The sequence below is a fragment of the Anopheles moucheti genome, chromosome 3 (assembly GCF_943734755.1).
Source record: "Anopheles moucheti chromosome 3, idAnoMoucSN_F20_07, whole genome shotgun sequence".
NCBI lineage: Eukaryota > Metazoa > Arthropoda > Insecta > Diptera > Culicidae > Anopheles > Anopheles moucheti.
In genome coordinates, this window is record NC_069141.1 from 1,177,956 (window position 1) to 1,195,417 (window position 17,462).

A 17,462-nucleotide genomic window follows, 5' to 3' on the forward strand; every position below is an offset into this window, starting at 1 on the left:
TGCAATAGATAGTGATTTCTATAATATTTTTGATCGTTCAAGGGCATTTTCGAGCAATTAAATGAATTACATTGTTTAATGTTCCGCAAAAAGAATCATACTATTTCCTACCACAACCCCTTTTTTGGCAACTTTTGCTCCCATGCTAATCGTGCGTCACGTTTCAACGACACTTCCATTAGCAGTCATCATGAGTTTCACACTATCTTGCAATCATAACCATCTTATCTTGCTTCAAGACAAAAAAGTACCCTTCTGCAGAGACCGTATTCATCCGCATCCGCAACGATGCTTTGGTACCATCTCTGCGCACTGTTGCACACCTAAGTCTTGCGTCTGAATTGCCACAAACAGACGCTCATTTTATGACAACAACAGACAACAACAAAAAAAAAACAACTTCCATTTAAACTCTTCCATTCAACTGGCAGCATGAAAATGTGCCAAAATCGTTTCCAACATCGTACTACATTGAGTTACCTCGGTGCGCATCAATGACCTTCCTTTAGATGGCCAGTTTAGTTGGAGCTTCGAATGCAGGTGAAGTGATTTTTTGATTTCATTGCGGTTCATAACTGACCCCGACGTGCAACCACTGCTATGTACGGGAATCGGCAGTACCAACGCGGAGCAGGTTTTTGGAACTTTAATCTCTGCCAATGCCACTCTGGGGATGGAATGGGTGCAGGTTGCCAAAGGAGAATATGAGCGTGTGTGTGTGTGTACCAGGGTGCAAACCACGTGTACGATACGGGACGCGTGTTGATGAAAGTAATTAACGGACTCACTTTCTCCCGCCTTTGCATGCCGCATCACTGGTGCTGCTGCACTCTCATTACAGATGTACCCGTCTGTGCCACTGAACGGCTGGCTGGAAGTGTGTCTGGGAACGGTAGCGAGCTGTCCGGAGGCAACCGGAATACCATACTAATTGGCGCGTCCCGGAACGAGAATGTGGAAATTCCGTGCCACATTTTCGCCGACCCACCGGCCAGGTAAGTGCATTTTATTTTATTTTTACCTACTGCCCTCTTTTATTTTGCCGTTTTGCGTCACGAACTGGTTCATGCGGGTTGAGAGCTCGGTCTTTAGAGTGTACGATGGATGAATGAAGTTTAAAAAGGATCCGGCTTGCACGAAGGATTTGCTTTTCAGCAAGGGCTTTTTTTCTTGAGAAGGGATATTATTCATGCTTCCTAGCGTACAGAGCAACAAATATATCGCCCTACTCTGAACATTCCGTCATTCCGCAGCACACGAAAACTTACTTGTTGGAGTAAACGCACCAGGCAAACCGAGCCGCTGTTGGTAAGGAGCAAACATGCCCACTCATTTAGTTACTCACCAACGTCAAGACTCTCCGGAACTAGCATCCTGCTCCTTTATTCGAAATGATTCCTTCAGGTAAATCAACACGGCTCACAATGTGGTGTTAGCGTTACTACCCTGTTGCAAGAACGTACAGCTTTTCTGTTAGGGAAACAAGTTTAAGCCTACGCCCATCGTCCACTGCACGCAATGCGTTGGTGGTTGGAGTAAAATGCATGAGGATTTCATTATATTACAAAGCAAATGATTTAATTACGGCAAGTCTTATCGTGAATGCAGTGGTGTACTTATCGACAGAACTGGATTCGGAAACCTGTAGCGACTAGTTGCAATTGAGTAATTGATAATAATCGTCGAGATTGCAGTTTATGCTTAAATCTTGATTGTGCTTCGACTATAGATTAATTAAAAAAGAAATACACTTTTAAACTTAACTTTACATTGAAATAATCATAAATGTGTTACGTACATTGATGCAAAACATTACTAAAATTAAAAACTTATAACTAAAGACAATTTGGATTTTGGATTGGATTTGTCTTGTCGGATTCATTTTATTCCTTGAAACTGTATACATACCTTGATATGTTCAAATATGATTCGTGAAGGCTCGATCCCCGCTCGGGTTGCATAGTCCACGCACATCCTTCTCATCTACCAACGCTACTGATCGTGAAGCGATCAGGTGCATCCTCTAGTGACTGCTAGCTGAACTTCGTTTCTAGAAGGGCCGTTGAACCTGTCTTCTAATTGTTGTTTTAACACGGGAAGGCCAACCCAATATGATGAAGTGCTTGTGAATCATTTACAAAGCGATTCTCAACTATCATTGTGTTTCTGTGCAGTCTCATAGAGTTTTATTTTCCTCCTAGGCATACGTAATAGTTTTCCATGCATTATTGAAAACATCATGCACTGCAAACAAACATTCTTGCATCATCAAAACCTGGCTGCAAAACACAATCTATTAGCTCAGGCAAACTACTCGTAAAATTATCAAACAATGGCAACTTAGCCGGTTTACTACAAAACACCACGAACCACACGTATATTTACTTCACTCACCGAGCAAACTTCATTCATTCGACTTACGCGTATGGGTGTACCTAAGGCTTCTAGCAGTAGCCTCCAGCGCTCCGTTGGCTAAATGTGGGCTCCATTAGCCGAGCTTAGTGAAAGTACAAAACGTCCACTAAACACATACGGAGAGAAAAAATAAATAAACAAGCATCATAATCAACCACCCGAATCATTATGAGCCGCCCCGAAAACTATACACGCGTGTTCAGGTGGGATGGGATGTGTATTCGCTGTTTGATTTGAGTTCCACTTTTGACGCAAAACTTGCTCTTGTTAAAAACTCCTGCAAGCTGCAAGCTGTTGTTTGGCTGAACGGGAGGAAAGGAGACATTCCGCACGAAACACTGTGACCGGCTGCACTAATACGTGCGCTGATTACAAGCCACGTCGGTGCAATGTTATGAGACAACAGCAAGAAAATAATCAAAACAGAACAAAACAAATACACCGTTCCGTTCCGAAAGCATCGAGCAGATCGGGTAAAGTATTTTAAACACAAAAACACACAAACACACATACCCATATATGTAGCAGAAAACTAAAAAACCATCCTCACCCCAAACGATGAGAACCTCCACCACGAGCAAAAACCATTTGCCAGCCCGGTTGAAAGTGTGGGCAGCTTGAAGATGCTCGCCGGAGTGCGCGCGAGCCAAAGTTTTGCCATTTTTGCTGCCACAACTTCAGCCTCTGCGCTCGGTGGTGGCTCGGTTGTATGTTGTATGCGAACCACGGCAGCCTCGGTGCATGGATCCGGTGCATGTTTACTTATTAAAAAGTTGCCACATTACGAACGGGACGGAATTGAGACCCACAGTGCCGGATGCCATGGCGGCGGGTATGGTAATTTCGTTTACAATGGTCTCGTTATTTTATTAACATTCATTTTGTTTTTTCCATTTTTTCCAGTCTTAGCGTATGATTTCTAACAAGCCAAACTCTATGCAGGATGGGGTGGAATTTCCATTCCCCTATTTTTCTTCGCATCGCGGCTCGCTGTACCTGTTGGTGTAGCAAGACTGACAGTCTTCCAAGAACTATTTAATTATTGACCAACCTGAACCGGGTGTCTGAGGACGGTGTCCTAAAACCTCGGTTAAAATGACACCACCTAACTGTGGCAAGGGAAAATCTATTTCTTTTTTTACTTTTTGTTTAACTTGTCTCGCTTAGAAAATGTCTTCAAAATATCCTTCTGCGAATGAAAGCGCAAGTGAGAGACTCACCTTACATCCTGCCGCTAATGCTTGCTTAAAAGTGTTTTAATAGCCTTTTCCGAAAAAGAGTTTTTAATTGTCTTTAAGGGAAAGCTTTCCCACATCAAGGGGACACATGCTGGTGGATTAAGATGTGCCAAAGAAAACCCAAACAAACAGATAAAACCTTTAGCACGCTTCACCACCATCGGGGGTACATCGGGTGCTCGAGCAGTACCGAACTTGACGAACAGTGCGTTTGATTGAGAAGCCCCTTTCGTTCCTTTTACCACTTCCCAGGTCGTTTCACTGGCGATTCAACAACACTGCCGAAATTCTACAGGTCGATGCACATCGGTACACTAGCCAAGGCAACATGAGCATACTGAATTACGCACCGGTGACGGATCAGGTGAGCAAGCAACGGGTTCGATGAATGTTTTACGTAGATTTTTTCGTTCACACCCAAGCACATTTGGTGATTTGATTCGATATCACATTCGACCAAAAGTGGGTGGACATGAGAGATTGTGTTATTTTTCGGGAGGAGGTGATAGCATGTTGTTTGGATCACCTGAAAGTTTCAGAATTCACTGCCTCAGAAATGTGTTATGAGTTTTTGTTTAATTCATACCTGCATTTTACATTTACTATAATTTGTTACAGTATCATGAAATTGGATTGCTAAGCATGAATGAGGAATTTACTGTAATACTTATACTAAAAATTATATACATTTGTATGGTGATGCATTTCGAATGACATATCTTCTTCCTATGGCGTTTCCTTCATTTAATTTACCAAACATCTTGTTAATTTTTGCATCAGCAATTTGATGAAACCCAACATAAAATCACCTCGTAACGTTTGCCCAATTTACAGCACGCTCTCGTTCTGCGGGCCGTAGTCACCTTACGCCCACTGAGCTCTTTTCACTCTCGCTTTTCCGAAAGCATTTCACCGTCAATCTCATCAATCGGTGGGAGACCGTCACCGTCACAATAATGTCTCGTAACTCGAGCAGAAGCTTCACTCGGAAGGATTACGAAACCCTACCAAGTGCTAACGCTGCTTTAAGTTGCCCGCCGGATGTGTCCTTTTTTTTTGTTGCTATTTAACCGGCGTCTTTTATGCGTGTGAAAAATGACTTACAGTATACATATACACCAGCTGGAAAGACACACAGAAAAACAAAACACTGTCTATAGCCTGAAGCTGTCGGCTTTCGATAGCATGCCGAAAATCTCTGGGGGACCTTCTGATGGAACCACCCCTCCACCTTAGGTGTGTGTGTGTGTGTGTGCTTTTCAATGCGTTTTAAAGCAAGGCTTACACATTATCCACCAGTAAAGTGGCTCCAAGAGAGTGTGTTGTCGCTTATCCCTTTACTACCTCCATTCGGTGCTGGTATCCACCCGCTTTTATATGGCAGCGAGACGAAAGACTACACCCACCCCAGGGGTGATTCATTTCTCGATCCGAACGCGCGTTGTAAATGTCCGTAAAATTGGTTTATGATGTACGGTTGGTATCGAATTATGCATAAAAGTGAACCGATTACTCTGCGGTGTATTGTGCTCAAATTGGTCCGAGGCTGGGGCCGTGTCTGGACCCATCACCATCATCGTCAAGGCTTTACGGGTGGTACACGATCTGTCACTTACTTCCGTATTCGCACCAGATAAGAAAGAGCGAGTTACGTGTTGGCGTATAAACCCATTTCGGTTCAGCTGACAGTGCTGCAAGCATACATAGTTCATATTTAGACATTGAAAGCTGCGTACGTGAAGGAAAACTATTAATGTACTGACCATCTCTCGATTTAAAGTTTGTTTGATCTGTTTGCTGCTTGAAATGCTTTCGTTTGTAAAATGGAAAATACACCAAAACATTTTCATTTCTTAAATGGAGACGCCTAGTGTCTGGTGGAAATTTAGTTTTCGGTTTACTGGAAAAATCAAATAAATATCATGCTGTGAAGCATCATTTCCAACTCTTTACTCCACCTGGAATCATTGTGTTTTTTTTTTGTTGGCTCAATTACTGCTCACTGTGTTTTCTTGGTGCAGCAGGACTGATAGTCTTCCAAGACCTATTTAATTATTTGAAAATTAATTTTTATCCAGATGTTTGCATTGCTATTTTTGTATTCGTGGCTTCTTCTTCTTCTGATCATTTTTTTTCTTCTTCATAATCTCATAACGATCTACTAGGAGATGTTGGCCATTTTTGGCTTACTAGACTTATTTTACCTCTCAGCCGGATAGTTAGTCCTTTCTGTGAGAGAATGGTCATAATCCCAGATGGGATTATGTTTGGGTTCTCCATATACTGTAAAACTGATAATGACTAACCATACTATCATAAGTTACACACTACTTTTGTCGCTAGTTTAATAATATAGTAAAGCCAAAAAAAATGCCTTCACTGCTCTCCATCCCTAGAAATTGTGGAACGTTATAAAAATACGATACATTACATTTCTTATTCACCTTATTATTTTTTTGGCGTGGAATAAAATCAATTTTACTCTATTTATTCTACTAAACTGATAACTAAATTCATATAATTCACTGGGCGTCTCCAAGCAAGACATCATGCTTTTTCATATAAAACACCAGGCGTCTCCATATGGAAAATAGCAGTCGATACAGAAAGGTGTACCAAACACGCGAAGAAAAAAAAAATACATTCATTTTGAGATTAAATTACTTTTGTACATTCTCAATGACATGAACACATGATTACTCATCCTGAAACAAATTGCTGTCTAAATATTTCATAATCGTCTAGGCTAAAAATAGAAGGTACGAAAGCTGAATATCTCGTTATGAAATTTAAAGCAACGCCTTTTTTCTAATAAAAAAACTCCTCTAGACTCACGTGGCATGCCGATGATATGTCTCACTGATAGCGTTTTAATTAAGCAGCATGACACTCCCCCGTAATCTGTAATCAAATGTGCCACTGGAAAGCCTTGGCAACGATGAATTTCCTTTACAAAATTCATACCAACTCTGTTGCTCAACATGCTGCCTACAACGAATGTTTGCAAACGTGTCATTGTAAAGAAAGCTTCAGCCTGTCATCGATTTGTCATCTTCACTTTGTTCTAGTTCATGTAGATTGTAGCATCAGCACACTTTTACGGTCGTACAATAACCTCTCGCTCTCTCTTTCTCTCTTGTGTTTGTTTTCTTGTTCCTTTTCCTTTCGGGAGTTTTTGTCTCGTCTCTTCACTTATTATTTATTCTATCTTTGCAGGACTACGGTACACTAACCTGCTGGGCTGTTAACGAAGTTGGTCCTCAAAGCCAACCGTGCACATTTCAGCTCGTCCTGGCAGGTAATGATGTTTTTTTTTTTTGGTTTGCTTTTAGGAAAGGTTTATACAAACTTGAGGGAGGATGGACGAGAGGTCCGCAAAATCAATATCATCCCAGCTCTCCAAACCTAACCTAGATTGTGGATTCTTTCGTACAATCGTTCCTCATGCTCCTTCCCTTCGACCTAAAAAAAATCCCCGTACCAACCTCGAACAAACCAGCCAGTGTGCCAATCGAACATTTCGCTCGCATACATACACAAACGTTGTTGGGCCTAGGCAGACAGACAAGCTCACGAGTCTATGTGTGGGTGTGTGTGTGCGGGGTGGTAGTTTCGTTTGACCGCATCAACATCATGTGCTCTTCACCAGTGCGCCATCGGCCATCGGTACCAGGGGCCAAGGGGTTCGACATCGGCTGTCAAATGCAGCTACGCAATGCCGCTGCGGTGGCGTGGAAAAGGATCGTGAATCGTGAACGGATTAAATGGGAAACAAAAATAACACCCAGCCCAGCCCGCAAAACCCGAACCCCAGTTCGGACCGGTTCCAGTCGATTTCGATCTATTTTGCTCCTCACATGTTCCTCGACCGCAACGCAAACGCAGGCTTGCAAAAACAAATAAGCAACCCTCCATGTTTTGCCGGCACTTTACCGCACCACGACCACGATCCAGTTCCTGCGTCCTGCGAAATGAAGCCCCAATAACAAATCATCCACACCGTGTGTCATCTCTAATACTCCGGACGTACGTACGTCTCCGACTACGATCCTTCGAGCTTTTCGACCTTGTTTTGTATATGTGGGTGTGTTTGAGTGTGTGCCTCCGTCTATATAGGATAGTATGTTTGCACACGTGTGATAGTGACAGTATTCCATCTACCAACCCGATCCGACAGAACTGTGGGCATCAATCATTTTGCACATCAGGATTTTTTGTCCTTCTCTCTTTCTCTCTCTCTCTCTCTCTCCCTTGACCTCTCCTCATCTCATCCTACTTTTCACTCAACATGGCTATCGGCCGGTTCGACCGTTTGGTCCTTGCGCTTGATACTGGTGACATTGGAAACTGTCAGGATCCTACTTTCTAGCCTGCTTGTGTTTTTATTCTCCTCTTGTTTTGTTTCTCGTTCCCATAACCGTTCTCCATCACTTTGCTCAGTTCGAATTTCATCCACTCCGATTCGGTCATTATCCTTTCGCTGACGGCATGAACCGGGTTTGCGTGCAATGCGACAGAAGTGCCCAAAGTGGAACGTGTTCTTTTCTTTTTTTGATTGCTGTTCGTGTTCTGTCCCTTCCAAGCATGCCTTGGAAAGCTGACATAAACGTGTATATTGCCCGATGCAGCGCCATCTGCTGCTCGGTGCACGAAACTAACTTGTGCAGACTTTCTCCATTTTAGTATTTTGTCCCTCTCACGTTTTCCCCGTTTCTTTTCAATTCTTGTAGCGTATCGCTTGGAATTGTTAGTCTCTTCCAAAAAAAATTCCAACTCACTTGAGCACTTCTTCTTGCCGAAATTTACTGGTGCGCTGAAAGGCCCCGGGCGAATTCGCACGAAGAAATCGTTTCTATTTCCAATTCCAATCATCACATTTAATCCGAAAAAGAATATCCGTTCTGCACGCAACGCATGTCCAGCGCGCCAACCGTGGCTTAGCTCAACCAGTGTCTAACCCGCACACACACACGCGCAAGAAACGTTCACACAAATCCCATCAGCATCCTCGACCGTCCTCCCTTGGGTAATGTCGGGTATCAAAACACGCACCTGATACTAACGTTTCTCCATTTTTGTTTGTTTGATTTCATTTTTTGGACCGGGTGTTCGTTTTGGTGCTGCTTTATCCCGTGACATTCATCTTCCGGCCGTGTCAGATCTACCGTCGCCGGTAAGTAATTGCAGTCTGCCGAACCGGACGCAACAGTTTGCGGAAATCCAGTGCACGCCCGGCTACGACGGAGGCTTACCGCAAGTGTTTGTGCTTGAGCTTATATCGAAAAGGACCGGAACCCGACGGTAAGATTTTTACTAGGAGGGGGTGATTTCATTTCGCCATCCCTGAGTGGGGCACTGGGTTTTTTGCGTATTCAAGTGGTTGTGTCTTATCAAGCTACGATCCCATGGAGAATATATATAGCAGTAAGCTTTAAGCATTCGATTGCAAAAGAATCAGTTGAAACAAAGTAGTAAAAGTGGTGTGGATATAGTATCAATATTCAACTGGCAGCAACCAGCAAGCAAACATCCAGTTCGGAAGTCAAGCATTTGTACACCTAGCATGATTATGAGATTTAAAAGATCGATTTTTTTCTATTTGATCCAATAATCTGACATACATATTGCGTCTGCTGTAAAACCGATATCGGGATAATCAGTCATCCGAATAAAAACCTACTTCTAACAAGACTAAATCTCAGCTGAGCTGTGAAAAAGACAGTAAACAAGATATTTCATGCGTTGTTCGTCAGGACATATTTAAGAACTTATTCAGACCTGGCTGTTTAAAGCCGAAAATTGCAATAAAAATACTGTAATGAAGAAAATCTGGAATACAAATCCAAAACGAAATACAAAATTATCCGATACAAAACCCCCATAAATAGCAATATCATCATTTAAATAGCAATATCGATTGGTCATTCTAAAAAGATGGAATGTATGCAATCCACAACACATAATTTAGTTTAAAATTGTATTCATAGGAGGATTTTTATTCATATGACATTATTTTCTTTTGATCATCTTCAGAACAAATTTTTCCTTTTTCTTTATTTATCTTGAATTTTATCCTCAAATATACGGTAAACGTTGTCTATTATCGGTCTATTGCCTACCCATAAAGTGTTCCAGAAACTTAAAGCACTCTTAAATTATCATTTCACTCCCTTTAAAAAATGCCGAGGGAGAAACGTATAGTTTAAACATATATAAACATGAAACTTAAAGTTTAATAAATACAGCTTTAAAAGAAAATTATTTTTAGGTATAAAATTTCATACGTTGTGATATAATGGATTAAACCCCTATGATCTGTTTAGAAAGCTTAACTTGAAGACAAAACAAACTTATGTTTCCTGGAAATAATATTTTAGATAAAAACTTATTTAAATTCGAATAAAGTTACGTTTTAATTAACTGTTTTATCTACGCAACCGTTTTACAAATTTCCCATTACTGCAGGTTTAATTTTTCCAACAAAAATGAGCCACTTTTCGTGCTGGACCGGCTGGAAAAGCTGAGCGCATTGATGACACTGGAGAACAATTCACTCTCCTGCGTGGTGTACGCAATCAATCAGAAGGGTCGCAGCACACCCGTCCTAATACAGGACTTTGAAATTGGTCGCATCCAGCCCTATCGGCCCGGTAAGTACCAGCGGCAGCTCTCGCGCGTAACACTTCGATTACCTTCCTCATTTCCCACCGGTTCTTTTGCTGGTCTTTCCCCGCACGCAAACAGTAACCGAACGCCGGACGGACAGCGTCGAGTGGCTACCGATAGCCGTTGGCATTTTGCTCACCGTCATAATATTGGCTCTATCAATTTCCACCAAAACATACCTGAACCGGTGCTTCGCGCCCAGCGGATGGTGCTGCCGTGGGGCCGCGAAACGTAGCGATGCGAGCGATAAAAGTGGTGAGCAGCAGACGAAGAACGTGCTCCTGCCGGACGAATACGAATGTGGTGCACACTGTTTGAAGGTACGTTTGCAAAAGGTTGCCATCAATAGTGGCCGCCGACGATCTATTCCGATGGGTACCGTTTGAAGATCAACTCAAACACACACTAGGCAGTTGGTTGAAGATAAGGGGGGCAAATTGCCACCCAAGCTCGTTAATTGTAACAGTGACCTTTTCATCTTTCCACGCGGATCAACTGTCAAAACACGCCCGCAGCCGCGCCTGCCTTTTGACTACTCGAAGCGCAATTAATTTGTTTCCATTATATCTATTCTCTCTGCTCTTTTTTGCAGCTGAAAAACGTGCAAATGTTACGGAGGCACAGTTCGCGAAAGAAAAATTGCTCCAAGGACTCGAACGATGACGAACCGGAACCGGACGTCATACCGGCACAGTTCAACATGGGTAAGTGCGTCATCATTACGTGCTTGTGAATACGTTACATGCGAAACGATTGTATATGTGCATGTTTATGCAGAGCGAAATGTCGCATTTTTATATTGGAATCTAGTCCTCGGGGAACTTAATTAAAACGAACCGGCTGAGTGGGTGTTATAGAAATCATAATCGCTAATGCTTGATGTTGGGTTATTGAAATAAGCAAAATTTCAAAGAATTTTAATAAAAATCGAAGTTTGAATAATGTTCGATAAGATAGCAATGCATTGCAAACCTTTTTTGGTTGATATTGCATTATTCCTGCTTTTAATCAAAGCGAAAATGATTTAGGGCGACACGATGGTGTATTGGTAGCGATGCCTGTCTTCACACGTCGAAATTCCGGCTTCGTGTAAATAAAAATCATATAAGGCCACAAATGGCTGCCGTGGGAGGTTCGATATTGAGGTTTTCGAGCGTGCCGTAAGGTCTTTGCTAGTGAAGTTAATGCCATTACAGGCGATCCGCTAGTATTGCCGAGGATAGAGGGGCTTCTAGTCCGTAGGTGCATAATGCAAATCGGGCAGTGCCATGACCGGGTGGTTCCTGTCAACTAGCAGGCTTCCCCTTCTGGGATGTTGGTTCTCTATGAGATCTTCCCCCTCGACTAAATAAAGAAGAAGGCCAGAAATGGCAGAGCTTAAACCTCTTGAGGTTGTTTGCCGGTAAATAACAAGAAGAAACCCATTTCTTGTATGTCATCAGATCGATTGATCGGCATTTGAACCCAGACCGCATAAGTAATTCAGGTCCGAACGACCTCTCACCCGATTAGTACAACTATTCAACTCGATAAGATGAAACTGGATGAACGTTTCGGATGTAGGATACCATAAACGAGAACGTTTAAGATGTATATAAGATGTAGAGGATGCAAATACATATTAATCTTTTTCTTAATTAACATTTGCATCATATCCCTTTCAGTGTCCTGCACACCGTTAATTGCGACACCACAGCACAGTGATACTACTACCCGGGAAAAGGTAAAACATTAAACTATTTCATTAATCTTTGCTCAGTCAGCAAGTCCTCCTATTAACATTTCCTTTCTTTTTTAAATTTCACGCTCGTAGGACGCACAGCGGTACGGAGACTTTGCATCCAATCAGGCAACATATCAAATGGCCACCGTCGACCATCCCATCGTGTCAACGCAGGACACACTCGAGTATCGGACGAACGGCAGCATCGTCGGTATTCTGCCCTCATCGAAAGCAGTACCCAGCAGTGCTGGTCCCGGTAGTTCCGAGCTCGATATCAACGTGATCAAGGACCGGCTGCTGACGACACGCGTTCCCGAAAGCTGCGTTTGACGTGCAACGGCGTTGCATCGATAAAAGTTGTTTAAGTCAGCACAATACACATCGATACCCGGCCAAACCCGAGGTGGCCGACCACTTGAACCAGAGCGTGCTCTGCAGTTGTTCCTGGGCCACTTGCCAGCGCGCCAACTATGCTAAGCTGTCGAGTGTCGCTTTCGCGTACCGGTACAAGTACTTATTCACTCACAATCTAACGCGATGTGATGTGACAAAACCTCTCCCCGTGTATGCGGTTATTTCTTTTTCATTCTATTGAAAATAGAGCAACAAAGCAAAGAAGCAGAAAAAGACACACAACCTAGAAAATTAAGCGAAGCTAGCAAAAAAACAAAACTGATGAACAAATGTGAAACTATTGTGCATATCCTTGAATTGTCTTCGAAAGCGAGTGTGCGAGAGTATTGTAATTCGAATTAGGGGGTGAACTTATGAAACAGATCTCAATAATAATAAAAAAAATACTGAACGTTTTTAAACGATTATGCTTTAGAGCGCGTTACTGTCGGATATTTTACCTTCATGTTTCGTATTCCTTTCTAAGCTTTACTTTTCCACTTTTCTTCTACGGAAATCCTTTACACCACATGTTAGTTTTTTATTGGTTTTGGATTTCTTTAATGTACCACGAAAACTCTGGAAAGATTTTTAATAAAACAAATTACATCTGAATGTACTGCACGGCCTTTTTTTAGTCATCCTTGAACCAAACCTAACCTGATAAGCCATTTACCTCTAAAATATATTACTATGCTCAATGATACGTTTTAACCAATGGATGTTTATTATTAGTTACTGCTGCCGTATGCTTACATTACTATATTATACATTATGGTAAGTCATTTTTAAACAGTATACTATGCTATGCTTATTTTTTCACTTTCGCTTGACTAGTTCCTGGCAAGGTATCGTACTTTATCTGCTCGTAGCTTTCCATCCATGATTCCACCGTCTCGAAATCACACGCTTTGTTGGGAAAAGCGATCGTACTTTGATGGTGCTGCTGCAGCAGATGGTTTATCGTTGTACGCAACAGCGCAATGTGCTGCATAATGTAACGATTCGATTCGATAGCCTCTTGCAACTCATCTCGTTCTGTTTCTGGTTCTAATTTTGGTTCCAGTGCTGATCCTGGGTCAATCGGCGCCTCAAACATTATGTCCGCATTCTCCAACCGAATGTGTTGGCTTTTTCTTCTATTGATTCGATTCTTTGGGGTCGTTTGCGATGCTGATGACGGTGGTGCTAATTCGATTTTACACGCTGCATGCGGTATTTCAAGGCCCAATTGTTGCACGAAAAACTCTTCTTCATGATCCTGAGGCTCGGGTTCGGCGTCCTCCATGTCAATCACCAATTCTTTTTCACTTCCAGATGAATCATCCGACTGTTCGGCTGCTTCCGCCTTGTGTAGCGTGTAGCTGGATGTGGGGAGTGTCTCATTTATCGATCGTACGTCCAGTATTTTCAACGGTGAGTTTTTATTATGCTCGATTAGACCCGGAAAGCGTTTTTTGTTATCCATAGTTACCGCGTTCTGTTTATGTTTTGGAACAACTGGCCTGCGAATGTACGAAAATTAGAGCGAGAGGGCAAATATTGTTGAAAAGAGATGGTGAATTCTGTTGTCAAACTATGGCATATTTCTCTTTCGAACACGACCACCGAACTAAGAGACGTAAACACACGTTACTTGAAATATTTCAACAGCATTGTTTAATTGAAATATTTCGTGGAAAATAAAACCGTTGCTGAATTAATTTCTTTATTTATTTTTTTAAATTAATTTTTTATTTGACAATCTTTTCATAGTAAATAGTAAATGTTTTTGATTTGGGTTAAAATTTAGCTTTACCGTGATATTTCTCAATGTGAAACATTCTGCCTTCGGTTTTAGTTAATTTATTTGTCACTTATTCACTGTACGACTTTATTTAATAATAGTTAGTGTTTGTTTGTGTTTCTTTCTTGTTTCTTTTCTTTTGCTTGTTTTTCGCACGCAAATAATATTTGCCCTCGTGGTGTGTACTGGTTTCCTTCTCTTTCATTATACTGTCGCTATGTTTTTGTTTCGATTCTCTTCTTATCCGCACACACTTCCTACCCTTTGCCTACAGCTTAAAACATTATCCATGCTTTCGGCGAGTTGGTTTAATTTATGTTACAACTTCCAACAACCTTATCACCATCCCCGGTTTCGCAACATACAAACGCACTTTTTTAATAAGCACGAAACAGCTCCCATTACCTGTTGGCCGACACGTCTGCCTCTACCCTGTGTGAGGCCAAATCGATTGTGATTGATTTAATTTTTGGTATCGTCCTGGTATGCGGATAGTCGATATGAGCGACGAGTGTGTTGTAGGGTGAACTATGGTTTGATAGTTTGTCTGTTTCTGTTGTACACTTAAATGTTTCCAAATATGTTTTTGCTTTTCATTTTGTTGCTCAAATGTATTTTGTTTCCTTTCGTGTAAGGTATGACTTTGTGACTACGTTTATTTCTAGCTTCACTATCCTTCATCATTCTTGTGGAATGTTTTTATTTCAAATTTTGTTTCCCAGGTGGTTTCTTCTTCACCGCACTGATAGTCTGTATTTTCGATAGTTTCGAAAAGGTATGCATTTTTGACATAAGGTTAAACGACTTGTTAGAATTAATCGAATTAAATTAGATATTAGTCCTGTTTTTATCATCCTCAATGAAATAAAACCATCCTTCAATTAATAGACTCTTCGTGAGTTATAACAATAACCTCTACGGTGCGTGAAAAGAGACTGGTTATGTTAACATAATCTTAGTGCGGTACAGGTTTTTAATTATTCGATTATTATTGTATACAAATGATGTAAGTTCACGCCAAAACAGTAAAAAGTTTACAGATTTGAAATGTTTTGATTCCTGATATGTGATTGGTTTACAATCGGGTGGTTGAAGAACAAAAACTCTCACAATTGACCTTAAACACAACGACAAAATACATACAACCTGAACAACTGATATGCCCGTTACAAGTAGTTGTCTTGCCGATGATATTGTATTACAAAATTTGTGCGACACATACAACCTCGATAAGCCTGGAACTGAAAACTGATCTGCTGAACAGTTTTTTTGTGGGTATTTTTTTTTCTCAGGACTAACACTTCTCCCGCAGAATGGTTCATACTAACTGGAATAGTAAACAGAAGAAGGCAACCATGTCGTGTGGATAGTATTACTTCAGGCATTTATCTCATACTTGGATGTTATTGCTAAACATGCAACCCGCTGATCGAAACACTCGCTCTAATGCAATTCGCATGACAATATTGCCCTATTGAACTTGTATGTCGAATGTTCGAATTAAAAGATATTTCAAAAATAATCATTTAAATTAAATTAAAAACATCTCCAGTTTCTTTTATTTTACTTCTTCTGTAGTTTCGCCGCTCCAACCGGAAACTTTCTTCTAAATTTCCGTTTGCTATACCTTTATTTTCTTCTTTCCAGATCCATGCTAGTTTGTGTACGGTTGTTCCATTTCAAAGTGTCTGTTTCCTTTGTTTGATGTTATTTACAAATGTTTCTTCGAATTCGAGCTTTTCAACTGAAACGGGTGCAGCAAGTAAACCCATTCATCCACCTCGAATACAAAGGTGATTTTTATTATTTTTATTAATTGTATATGTGTGTGAGTGTGTGGCTTTTGTTCTTTTGCTGATGTTTCCTTGTTTATGGATCGTTTTTATACTTTATGAAATTTCGTATATTTTTTGTTGTTATGTCAGATGGTTTATTTGTTGTTATTTCTTTTGTTTCTTGTGTTTAAAGTGCAATTACAATATCGAACTATCTAATTATTTTCACTTCAGCTTTGTCCACCTTCTTGTTTTTCTTCTCGTTTGCTGTTTTCACATTTCATAATGTCACCCGACCACGCAAGAACCACCGGCTACGTGTGCTTTCATAGCTAAAGGAAAACTTTATTTTTTCCAGCTTCTTTTGTTTGTTTCAAGAAAAACACTTTTCCTTGCAAACATAACTCTGTCCCCGCATAAACAGTTCGAATTGTTACAACTGGCAAGGGACTGCTCGATCAAAACAATAAAAAAAGCAAATGAAACCCATTTTTGAAGTTGAATTTAATACAATTAAACACATTCTTTCATCGTATTGAAAGGTTTTTGATTTTTATCTCGCTTTCCCCTCATTGTTAAAGGGAAAAGTTTTCTCGTTTTCTCTTTGTTTACCTTTCGTGCCAGTACAGAGAATCAGATATGGTTCCATTTAAAATATTGTAGATACCTTAATAGCTAGCTAGAGTGTGTGTGTCTTTTCTTTTAATTAGATTTCTATAGGTTTTTTTATGTATATATATGTATATATAATTTGTTCAAATAAACAAACACCGTTCCGTTGTTTAGTCAATTTGGAGTTGCGGATGGATTTCAACCTACTCCAGCTAGAATCCCACCCGGAAGCGGAACCAGAAACACCTCCTGTCGCATCTTTCGGTTCTGACCTCGTACCACATTGATTCATAGAAGATGATCGTCCACTGTCAGAGCCATCGTAGAGCCGTGTACTTGTGTAGTTTATAACTATGTGTTGCTTACTCTGCATTACATTACAGTACTATATGGAAGACATTATATAAAATTATTATTCCGTCTTTTCATCCCGATTCACTTCACCCTTTACTGCCGCTTCTTCTCATTTCGATTGTGTTAGTTTTGTGGATCGGTACGATTCGATCTTTACCGATCCTTTACGACATTTTTTCACCAATTTGTCTAATGCATATTCTCCTTCGTACTTCAACCCGTACCTCCTACCTGCCCCGTAACTGCTCGTGTACTAACGCTAGATGATTCCCATGGAAATATAGTCACTTGGAACAGATTATGAAATAGCATGAGAGCGTTGAATCCTGACGTGATATGGAAAAATTGTATGTGGCAAGTTAATGCATGTGAGTGTAGTGAGTGAGCGTGTAAATGACTCTATTGCCCGTACGCTGATACACTAGCAACGGTCAGTTTTGCTCGTAATGTTTCGTATAGATGCTTAGTTAGTAAATGTACAAGCTTGGCGGTACACGATA

The 17,462-nt window shown here is 40.9% G+C and overlaps 2 protein-coding genes across 2 annotated transcripts in view; one reads left to right on the top strand and one right to left on the bottom strand.

The window, feature by feature from the left end:
• LOC128301020 (nephrin-like) overlaps nucleotides 1-12,814 on the top strand; it is a 49,320-nt gene extending 36,506 nt beyond the window's left edge. The window contains exons 10-18 of the mRNA XM_053037314.1: nucleotides 842-995; nucleotides 3,906-4,017; nucleotides 6,870-6,951; nucleotides 8,813-8,954; nucleotides 10,119-10,303; nucleotides 10,398-10,639; nucleotides 10,912-11,023; nucleotides 11,984-12,042; nucleotides 12,133-12,814. Of these exons, the coding sequence (XP_052893274.1) occupies nucleotides 842-995; nucleotides 3,906-4,017; nucleotides 6,870-6,951; nucleotides 8,813-8,954; nucleotides 10,119-10,303; nucleotides 10,398-10,639; nucleotides 10,912-11,023; nucleotides 11,984-12,042; nucleotides 12,133-12,372 (1,328 nt within the window). The 3' untranslated portion in view covers nucleotides 12,373-12,814. The remainder of the gene's footprint in view (nucleotides 1-841; nucleotides 996-3,905; nucleotides 4,018-6,869; nucleotides 6,952-8,812; nucleotides 8,955-10,118; nucleotides 10,304-10,397; nucleotides 10,640-10,911; nucleotides 11,024-11,983; nucleotides 12,043-12,132) is intronic.
• Nucleotides 12,815-12,836: 22 nt separating this feature from the next.
• LOC128301021 (uncharacterized) lies at nucleotides 12,837-13,918 on the bottom strand. The gene has a single exon (XM_053037315.1). The coding sequence runs from the start codon at nucleotides 13,901-13,903 to the stop codon at nucleotides 13,247-13,249; it is 657 nt and encodes a 218-aa protein (XP_052893275.1). The 5' UTR covers nucleotides 13,904-13,918; the 3' UTR covers nucleotides 12,837-13,246.
• Between the last annotated feature and the right edge of the window lie 3,544 nt (nucleotides 13,919-17,462).

Coding starts and splice junctions, on each gene's coding strand:
- LOC128301021 (XM_053037315.1), bottom strand. CDS start 13,903: ATGGATAACAAAAAACGCTTTCCGGGTCTAATCGAGCATAATAAAAAC.